We start from the raw sequence: 11,495 nt of genomic DNA, 5'->3' as shown, positions 1-11,495 counted from the left end.
TGTGTACAAACACTGACAGAATCCTGAGAAAACACAAGTGTTGTGGTGCAAAATCCATTTTTCAAGTGCTGAGATGTCTAGTACCAAAAATATCTCCAAGTTTCCTCTTAGAAATGTGAAATGTGAAGGATGTATCAGTGCATTAGTCTGATTTAATTTGTTGGACTATTCATATTTTTGACTACAAAGAACCTTGAACCACACATATCAAAACACCTTTTTCTACTTATCTGCACATTAATATAACTGACTTGGTCAGATCATAGATACAACTACCCAGTGCCAGTCCCATTTGGGGAAAAGACAGAAGCTGTTACACATCTTTACAAACTCAGTAATAAGACATTATCTAGAACTGACTTTATTTGGCTACACTGGACCCCATACACAGGACATTTGAAACTGCACGGCAATCAGGCACACTCTTAATATTCTGAAGTATGCCTTACTCCAGAAAATATTCTAAAGTTCTACTGACACTGTAACATGTTCTACAAGAACAGGACCATTACCTAATGCCTATCCTATGAAAAGAGTGACAACTGCATTATGGAAAATGAACTATTTCCTGACTGGTGAACATTGTCTCCATTTATATACAGTAATATAACTTATGCATCACATAAAGCCTGTATAATTCCTATCTCAAATATAAATACATAGTTGCACTTCTGGTTACCTTCTTTGATACACATACATCACTGAAATTTAGATATAGGCACAAACCAGTGCTTGCCCAAAGAAGCAGTAAAAGCAACATTTGAGGCTTAGTTTTAAGTGTAGGTAAATTGTTCTCTCAGGACAGCAGGTCTAAATGAGCTCACCACATAACTAATTTTGAAGGGCAAAGCTATATGACTTGAGCCTCCAGAGGTCCAAATATAAGCCATGCTCCATTCTATTAGGCACATCTACCTTACATGAGACCTTCTATCGAGGTCTCATGTCAAAGATCTAACTATTGCAACAATGTACTTAAATAATAAAGTTTGACGTTAGATAAAATGAAGTTAGCACATTGTTGTTATAAAACCCTTCTTAGCTCTTCTGCCCATGGGAAGGAGCCTAATGTGCCTAATAATAAATGTTTGGGAATAACCTATTGTTGTAATGCAAATATAAGTTTAAACCAATGCATTTGTATGAACATTAATACTGTTAGCATTTTATTTACTGTGAAATGATTGTCTTCATTCATCTTTTCTGTTGGGAAATAGAGAACATAATAAAAGCTTTTCTGGACTAGATCATAAAATAACAGCTCATCACATATTTCCCATATTACATTTTTTTCTTAATAGCACCATATTCATTTTAGCTGGTTGTGTTGTTGTGTTGCTAGTACTGCTCTATGTAGCAAGAAGGCAAACATCATCACAGTCGCGTGTGCTAGACTATCCAGAGACACAGATCCGTAACTATAAGTGTCTAGGTATCCTGTATAGTCCAATTTACCAAGCCATCATTTCCTTTCAATTTGTTTCATCTTTTGGTCCACATGTATCTTCCAATAATACTTTTAATATTCAGTTAGATCAGGGCAATTGTCTGAAATAATCCTTTGTACCACCAGTTTAAGAAAGCATAATGTTTCATAGGATGCTATGTTGCTGATTCACATTCTCCAACATTAAGTTTCAAAGCTCCCTGAAGATGTAGGTTTTTTAGAGCCTTAAATTCCAGTGGCATTGCATGTGGTCCTGCTTGTGATGTGTATCCATATTTTAGGCTGTCATAGTAGTGATACTTTACAGGGTTTTGGTGGAGATCTCGGGAGAAAGGCCAGAAGCCATACAGATAGATCCTGTTGCAAAACCGCGTAGCCAATGTATACATTAGAATCCCAGTTGTAGGTCTTTTTATGTGCACCTTGTTTGTCAGCCAGTATCTAGAAGGAAAGAGCAATAATTAATTCATACAAAGACCCTTCAATTAATGTATGATTCTACTGTTAATTGTATTTGTAGCCATACATTTAGTAAAGTCACACTCAAAGAGCAATTGCGGGAAGTGCAAAATCAACATATCAGGTAGGCGAGATAACTCACAGCTGATAGCACACAGGTTTTTAAGCTCATAAACTTGATGTTTGCAGATATCATTCTTAGACACCCTTTGTCTATGGGGGCTTAAGGAGTCTCCTTACTAGAATCCCAGTTAAAATTTACATTATATATCATGCAACAACAGAATCTAACATTCAGTGCCTGCAGCGACGTATAGAGGTCAGGGGTAAGATGTTGCTATCTTACCAATGATCAAGGATGAAAAATGACTATGTAACTTTTGTGAATGCTCTTTTCTACCATTAGATTTTACACTCCTACTGATCACCTGGAGACTTAACAATGAGCTATAATGTATTTTCAGTAAGTATGCATTTTTATTGCTGTATTTTTGACACATTTACAGTCATTTATTTACATTTTACTCACTGGCTATAATGTATTTTGATACATTTATCACAAATGCTGATTTCTAAATGCTCCCTAAAGTAAACATTTGCAAATGATGCTACTTATAGCTAATCCCCAAGAAAATACTTGTAAAAAACAATTACAATAGTTATGTATTCCTTAAAAAATGCAGCTCATGTAAGTTCTGTGTGTGGTAACACAAAGAATGGGGGAGAAGGAGCAGCACTAGGAGCCAGTAAGATATGCTGCTTGCAAATTTGCTGACAAAGAACATGCAGACAACATGAGAGAAGAAAGTGTGCAAAGGAATGAGTTCAATATCTATATATCTGTAAGTAGTGCTAAAAGTAATATTAAACTCTAGACATGTGCACTGCAAAACAAATAAAAAATTCTGACTAAACAAATGAAAAACGAAAAATGTTTCCATTCTTTTCATCAAAGAAAACACATTTTTCTGCTGTTTCGGATTCGGAGGCACCTTTGAATCCAAAACCGCACAAAAAAAAAAATGCAGAACGAGTGGCGCCCATGAGTGTATCTTAGTGTACACCAAGATGGCAGTGCCCGTATGTTGAGTATATCTTGGTATGTGTATACCAAGATATACTCAGAGATGGCGGCGCCCTGCAAACGAATCCATGTATGCCCAAATATAGTTTTAGTATATTCGGGCATATGATACATTCGTTATTTCGGATTCGGACGAACCGACGAATCAACTGAATTTCCTTGATTTGCAGGTCCGTCCAAATCCGAATGCACGTGCCTATTAAACTCTCAAACTTTTTCCGATAATGAATCCAGCACAAATATACATTGCCCATCAGAGTATTTCTTTTTATTTTCCCCAAGCACTTACAGTCATCATATTTCTGAACAGCTGGCTCCAACTCTGTCAGCTCAGCTTCCATGAACTTCCTGTCCAGTACAACAACACAAGGGAGAGCACAGTCTCCAGCAGCAGTCCATCTGCTAGCATGGAGAAGGGAAGAGGGAGGAGTAGAGAGGAGGACTTGTCTTGCAGTGCCTGTTTACTTATTGACACACACAGCTTACTAGCATCCACAAAGGTGGTTCTATAAGACCATTCAAGGGAAAGAAGCCTTCCTAAAACTGGATATTGGAGCCAGTGCTCAGGAGACCAGCTGGTTTTGCAGGAAGCTAAAACTTTTAAACATCAAGGAGCAACATCCTTTGTAGGTGATTAAATCAGCATTTGAAATAGCTCAAAAACCTTTGACTTGGATATCACTTGAAGTTCTTAAATGTAGTAAATAAAAGTCAAGTCACCAACCTGGCTGTGTTGTTTGTTAGGATATTGTAAAACCCAATACATATTTATAATTATTTTGGCAGGTAAAACATCTCTTAGATGTATATTTTAACTGGGTATTTAGCTTATGCATGGAGTTCAGCTATTAATGACTGCTGTGATAAGCTCAGTTAGCCTTACAGATTTTATTGGTCATACCAGACCCATAGCCTTACAATGTGATAAAGAAGCAGTAAAGCACATTGCAAGGCTACTAATCATAAAGCTTAAATATGAGTAATGGCAAATACCAATTTAAGAGAAATAATATTATTTATATTTTTTGGAACTGGTGCGCTTCATTCACCAGCACAGCTCACCCTAATGGCATTAAAGCATAACTTTTTTTTAACTACCTCCCGAACAGCCGCTGTGTATACACGGCCTGCCGGGAGCTTCTTGGATGTAACTGGGCGTGTATACACGTCCTGTTACATCCGCCCGCTCGGGCGCGCCGCGCGTGCGCGAGTGGGAAATCCCCGCTATTTGAAAAGAGGCAGCGATGCCCGTTAATATACAAGCAATCCGCCGGCTATAGAGCCGGCGGATCGCTTGTATGAAGCCCCGAGACGTGCGCCCCCCCCCTCCGCGGCTCTCCCACTCCCCCTTTTTTCTGATAACACTAAACTGATGAGCGGTAAAAGCTTTTAAAGCGTCGCCTATGGCCAATTTTGGGTATGCTAGTTTTTTGCAATTTTGCGAGTGCGCGCAATTTTTACGCTTGACATGTTTGGTGTCTATTTACCCGACGTGACCCCGTCTTTTATATTTTACCAAACAAGTGGGTACTATTAGTTGTTTTATAGCATAATGTAAAAAAAAAAAATTCAGTAATTTCTCCTGAATATAGTAAAAAATAAAACCCGCAGTGGTGATTAAATACCACCAAAAGAAAGCTCTATCTGTCCCCAAAAAATTGTATAAAATTCATTTCAGTACAGCGTTGCGTGACGGAATAAATGTCAGTCAAAGTACTGCAGCGCTGAACACTGAAAAATGGCCTGGCCAGGTAGGGGATCTAAACACCTGGTCTTCAAGCAGTTAAACATTAAGGCTTTATTAAAACTTTACAGAAAGGATAAAAAAAAAGAAACAATTAGTATGGTACATCTGAGTAACAGGGACATGTACCTGTTGTATAGCTTATATAAATATGTATAGAAGCGAGGAAGAAGAGAGAAGCGGAGTAAGGGGAGGTTACAAAGGGCGGAGGGAAGTCTGAAGAAATTCTGTTTCCATTTCCTGGCAAGCGCCAGTCTAGCAGCTATTAGTGTATGAGTTACAAAGGTGCGCTGTAAAAGGGGCCAGACGTCCAAGCCAACACCTAGGAGAGCTAGTTGGGGAGAAGGCATGAAGTGAGGGATGCTAGTAAGTGAGAAAATTAATCTGAAAACGATTTTCCAATACTGACATATGGGGGTTGATTTACTAACCTTATAAACACACCACGAACGTGTATACACCTCTGCAGTGTGTTCCCTCCCAGCATGATCTATGGGTGGAATCTAAACACCTTTGTAATGTGTACACACCCAGCAGGTGTGTTGTGCAAAGCCCTGAAGGAATTCCAAGGTGATGTTGGGTAAATTAGCTCTATGTTGTGTTGCTTGCGTTGATGAATGCAAGGAATGTAAATGCATGAGCTAACCATTTTTGTCTAAACTGTGAAGCAGCATTATATATGCATCATGTGCATGATTTTTCCATATATGGCATTAGTGGAAATATGCTTTTAGAGACTTTTTGGTTGATAAATACGTTTTGCTGTGTGAAAATCACACACACCTGGTGTGTGTGTGTGTGTGTGTTTAGGTTAGTAAATCACCCCCATGGAGTCACATGCCCACCAAATATGAAGTAGTGATCCAATTTTTCCACATTCACGCCAGCATAGAGGGGAGGAAGAAGGGAAGATCTTCGCCAATCTCTGGGGAGTGAAGTACCACCTGTGAAAAATCTTGTGCATTATTAAAATATTTTATTGACAATTTTCTTAATTTCTGTCTGTGCACTGTTTGTGTATCCTTCTGGAAGCGGACGGTCTCCATGTACTAGCAAGACTAAGCAGCAAATATGGCTTAAACACATATACATTTACAAAATATACACAAAAACAAGCTTTCAAAACATTAGTTCTCCTGTAATATTATTTACAATACTCATTCACATAAATAACAAACAATCTTCACAAAGACTTTGACATTGACACTTACTTTGACATTGAGGAGATGAAGCGACTTTCAGTAACCAATGCAAACTATCACTAACTGCTAACAGTTAAGTGATATTAATGAACCTCATTTATAAAAGTATCTAATATAAGAATTGTTTGTTTACCCAACACCACATAAATAACAATTATTACATTCCGCTTATTGTTATTTATCAATTGACATTTGAGCCTGCTATCAGGCAATGATGCTCTCCTTTTAGAAAAAAAAATTATGGATAAGGCCATATGGACCCATCATGTTCCTAATCTTGATAGTATTACTCCAGATGCAGTGACACAAGCAGTGCCCACATACATTTAATACTTATGTATAATGATTATACAGCAATGCAGAATACCACCAACTATGTAGGACTAAAAGTCCCAGCAATACATTATATTATTAAGTAGGGATGCACCAGTGCCAAAATACTGGGCATTTTCACAAGTACTCGTGAAAATGCCCTGATACTACACGCAGGCGAAATTACCAGGGTCGCAGCGGTCACATTTGCGACCGAGCCCTGGTGTTTGGCCAGTTGGGGGGAGCCAAGAGAGAAAGAAGAGGGCCCGCCACTGTATCAAAATCATGGGGGTTTTTTTGGGGGGGGGCTTAATGGTTTCTTGCACCGGGGCCCTAAAGTTTCTAGTTACGCCTCTGGTTTAGCTGTTGGGATCGGGGAACCAAGTGTTTTTATTTCACTTTTTAAGTACAACCTAATAAATTAAGTTTAGTTTCCTTTTCATCAAATTGTGCCCCATTTCATCATTTTTCTCTGATACTAATATAGTCTAATAATGCTTTGCCTCAAAATGTTTCATAAAAATTCTTTCATCAATCACCCTTTTCTTAGCTTTTTCCCTCCTGGTCACCATAGAGACACAAAGTGAGCCTTTTATCTGCCAAAGAGCAGTCGACGGCTAGAACAATCAATTATTTTGCATAATCAAATGGAGGTGTTAAAATCTATATGCTCAAACCTTGTGTTATTTTTTCATTAGTCCCCAAAATGACTATAAAATAAATTATTCTTGTGGCTTAGAAAGCATTAGCTTATTTGACCATAGTCTAATTCTGTATGTTTAGAGCACTGAAAAGTTACAAAACAAACTTCATTTTTCATACAGTTTTTCCTCAACAAAGTGACTTTCTGTATTTATGCTGAATCAAGATAGGCCCCATTTCATGAACCATATATACCAAGACCTAGAGGAACCAAATTGAAGGTGATTTTAACTGCTGCCCTCTGTTTCATCTACTTTAGAGGGCCAGATGTCATTTGCTTTATATGTTACCACATTTCTTTCTTCAGAAATGCACCATTTCTGTACATGTAAAATATATCTAAATGTATTATACAATGTTGTACATCTCTGTACTGATCAGACTGGTGACCATGGGTAAACACATTCAAAATGGTTTAGTTGGGCACATAAGATCACACTTTGACCATGGATCTAGATGTTTATAATAACAGATTACAAGATGATGTCAAGTATTACTAAAAGTCGTACTTGCAGCAAATTAGAGCTAGACATTAGTGGGAATTTTGGATCTTCAATAACATAATAAATTATTTTTCATAGATTCTTTCTTCACCAAATGATGCCTTCATCAGTTGCCTATGGCCTGTCAATCAGTGCAGTGCCACAAACCTTGGCAATTCAATCAAACTTATATTCCCGCAAATGTCTAAGCATAGGCTATCTTAAATATAAACTACTATATATGTGATTACAGAGATATATAGGGCCAAAACTATATGCAAATTTCAAATTTTCATGTAAATGTAAAACTCCTTGGATGCTTTAGAAAACCAACACACAAAATTATTGGGGCTTTAACAATGTTAGTAAACCACAGTTTAGACAAAAGTTATTTAAAAAAAAAAATCAATCACTTTATTAAAATCACTAAAAGATCCATAGAAAGATTTAAAACATTATTTACTTCCCAATCTCTGAGATCTACATCGTGATCCCTCTAAGTGAAAACCTCCTGGACTTATTACATCAACACATATATTGTATACAAATCACACACATATGGCTTTTTCATAAAACTATTTGTATGATTAAACCTCCTTGGATGCCAAAATATTACCTTCACAACTTTAACCTGAGATTTGTCTTTAATTTCTAGATTTCAAACAGAGGTCTAAGGTGCATACATTTTCTAATATATGTAGAAGCTAAAAACATCTCTGTATCTCTTGTTTCACTTCAAAAGTATAAGTGATCTTGTAAACTTCCAGCAAAAGTTCACAAGGTCTTATACTTTGAAGTCAAACTATTCATGATAAAAAGACAATTTTGGATGGCACTATCCTATATTTTATGAAGGAGAATTTGTTATCATGAGGACTTTGATTTTTGTTGCACTGTGTTAGTTAGTACTATTGCCAGTATTTATTTTATCATTTTGTTTATATGCACTTTGTTGGTGAGCTATTTGGGATTAAATTACTTAAGGAATGTTGCTAACGCTTGGGATTGCAGTAGAAGCTAAAAGAAAAGTTAGAATCCAGGAATGACAAAAGAAAACACTTTTACCTCTTGTACACTCAATATAACTGAGACATTACAAAGTCTCATCCCTTTCCAGAATGCAGGCATGACATTAGAGAACTCCTTTATCTATTGTCTCATCACCACCACTGAGACATTACAAGGTCCCGTCCTTTTCCAGAATTCAGTGATAACATGGAAAGCACTATTTACCTCTTGTACGTTTGTCAGAATTGAGGTATTACAAGGTCCCTCCTCTTTCTAGAATTCAAGGATAAAATGAAAGCACACCTTTATCTGTTGTACACTTTGTAATGGCTTGTTTTGGAAATCATTGTGCTTTAGGCTGTCCAATTGCACCATTGTCCACTGCCATCAGAATAAAATAATGCATTTGGCCTCACAAGACTCTTAGTTAATAGAATCACACTATACCACCATAAATTTAGATTGTGCTTGGGGATCCCCATATTGGAAAATGACTACAAAAAAGCACTTATATCATGCCTTAATAGCAATACCCTATTTATCTGGTTGCCAGACAGGCAACCTATGCCCCGATATTAAACGCACATACCGGTGTTCTGTCGAGAAACACCGACCTAGTCGAATCTGCTCAGCTCTGCAACAATTTCTAAAAGTATGGGGCCATGACGAAATACTCAGGAAGACTTCTCTCACTCCACCTGCCTTTATTAAAACCAGAACAGAAGTTCTCTCTTTCCCCCAGGAATGGATGTTGTACAGTCCCACATGCTCCATGCCTGATCTCGGCCATACTGTTATTATTATTCTTATACAGGATGTATAACAACAGTTTGTGCACTGCATTACAATATAAGGAGGACATTACAGTTACAATACAAGTCAAGACAAAACGGTAAGGAGGGCACTGCTTGTGAGAGCTTACAAAGCTAACTACATGAAAAAGTGGTGAGAAAAGATGTGAAGAACAATAGACAAGACTGACTGGAAAAAGTTATGGACCTCCACTGCCAAAAGTTCCACTTATATTTTAGTGTTGGAGAATTCATGTAATGTACCTTTCAGAAGGCACCTTACTCCATCTCGCATATCAAAGTACGTTCCAGTGCTATATATTCAGTGGTCTAGCCTGTGGCAAAAAGACTACAGATAAGGGTCTATAATTTAATGACCTCAGTACTTCACTATAAGAATTAACCCTGTGGAAGCCTTAGTAAACAAGTCCATACCCAACATTTCTAAAGCAGCGAACAAACTTATCTGGTTTATATGTAGCGCAGCCAAACAATAGCCTATTTGTGGAAAATTCCCAACACTACAGTTCTCAGTTGATAAACTACATGAAACCTAGTGCTGCATGTCTGCAAATTTAATTGCTGCTTTTCCTGCTCTTGGCCCAGGTGCTGGATTTTCATTATTCCTCTTGGCCCAGGTGCTAGATTTCCATTACTCCTCTGATCCCCACACAGTACATTTTATCTTTCCTTTCCTTCTCTCCCCACCTCTTCCTTCAACCCCTTAATCTCCTAAGTTAACTCCTTTTCCTTTGCCACTCTACCTTCCCTTCCTCCTTTTTTCCCTTACTATTTTCTTTATCTCAAGGAAATACAACACTTATTTTAACCTCATACTTCATGGCACCTGTTCATTACACTACATTTTTCCATATACATAGGACCTTATTGGTGTTCACTATCCAAAACGCACCTAAATAGCAGACTTAGGAGCCATGACTGGTACACAATCCTTTTTTTTTTGCAACATTATATACTGTGGACTACGAATGTTTTTATTTTCTACACATGGTCTTAATAAAAAGCAGGGATGTTCAGATACCAAGTACCTTACTTGGTACAAGTACTGATACTTTTAGAGCTCCAAGACTAGACTGGAAAAAAACTCAAACGTTAGGAGGCAGCTGTCATTTATAAGGAGCATTGGCTACGGGGCTCCAGGGATTTGTGCATCCCTGTTTTAAATATGATTTGTTTTATCTATATATATATATGTATATATATAGATAAAACAAATCATATTTAAAACAGGGATGCACAAATCCCAGGAGCCCCGTAGCCAATCGAGTACTTACAGATACAAGTACTGATACATTTTTATTTAGTGTCATGTGACGGTTTTTCTAAAACAATACAGACTTATGATTTCAATGATCTAAACATGTCACCAGCAGGAGAGACTGCCAAAGCAAGGATGTGCGCAGGTAATTTGGGAGCAGGGGTGGAGCTATGAGGGAGTAACTCACTTCCCCCCACTTGTCGTGAATTAGCACAATCACCTGTAAGCAATAGAAGACCATATGGATTTTTTTGCGCCACGAGCTTCAAATCAGTACTAGTGATGGGCCGAACACTCCCGTGTTCGGTTCGTATTTGAACTTCCGAACTTCCGAACGGCCGGAAAGTTTGAATACGAACTCGAACCTAATGCATGTCAATGGGGGTCGAACGTCGAAAATGATTGTCCCCTTTAAGAGGGCTTAGATGCAAGTTATTGGCCATAAAAGCCATGGGAGTCCGGGTACTGCTCTGGGGTAGTGATGAGCCGAACACCCCCGTGTTCGGTTCTAACTCGAACTTTCGAACATGGAAAAAGTTCTAACTCGAACTTAGAACTCAATGCAAGTCTATGGGGGTAGAACTCAGAAAATTAAAGGTCCCCATTTTGAAGCCTTATATGCAATTTATTGGCCATAAAAAGTGTATGGGGATCCGGGTAGTGCCCTGAATGACAGGAATCAATGAAATTTAAAACAAAAAAAACCAAGAAAAATATTTTTTAAAGGAACATTGATTTTTACATGATTTACAGGGTAAGAGTAAAAATGAAAAATTCCTTCAAATATTGTGCCTGCAGCAAAAAGTGACATTTAAAAAGAAAAACAAATGATATTTCAATTGAAGGTATGGTGCCTGGGGGGTCCCCTTTCACTGATCGTAAAGTGGCGCATCTGTATGATGTATAGAACCTGCTGAAGCAAAAATGACATTTATATACATTTTATTGATATTTATATAGAACTCTAATATATACAGAAGTCTGA

General features: G+C 37.7%; 1 protein-coding gene across 2 annotated transcripts in view; it reads right to left on the bottom strand.

The window, feature by feature from the left end:
- Positions 1-1,484: 1,484 nt before the first annotated feature.
- Positions 1,485-11,495, bottom strand: part of ST8SIA2 (ST8 alpha-N-acetyl-neuraminide alpha-2,8-sialyltransferase 2) — a 181,578-nt gene continuing 171,567 nt past the window's right edge. For both annotated transcript variants that reach the window (XM_018569033.1, XM_018569035.1), the window contains one exon: positions 1,485-1,888. In XM_018569033.1, coding sequence (XP_018424535.1) covers positions 1,603-1,888 — 286 coding nt within the window. In that variant the 3' untranslated portion in view covers positions 1,485-1,602. The remainder of the gene's footprint in view (positions 1,889-11,495) is intronic.

The sequence above is a fragment of the Nanorana parkeri genome, unplaced genomic scaffold (genome assembly GCF_000935625.1).
Source record: "Nanorana parkeri isolate BGI_ZX_2015 unplaced genomic scaffold, ASM93562v1 scaffold1278, whole genome shotgun sequence".
NCBI lineage: Eukaryota > Metazoa > Chordata > Amphibia > Anura > Dicroglossidae > Nanorana > Nanorana parkeri.
Note: the sequence above shows the minus strand (reverse complement) of the source record. Positions and strands in the feature narration are given on the sequence as shown.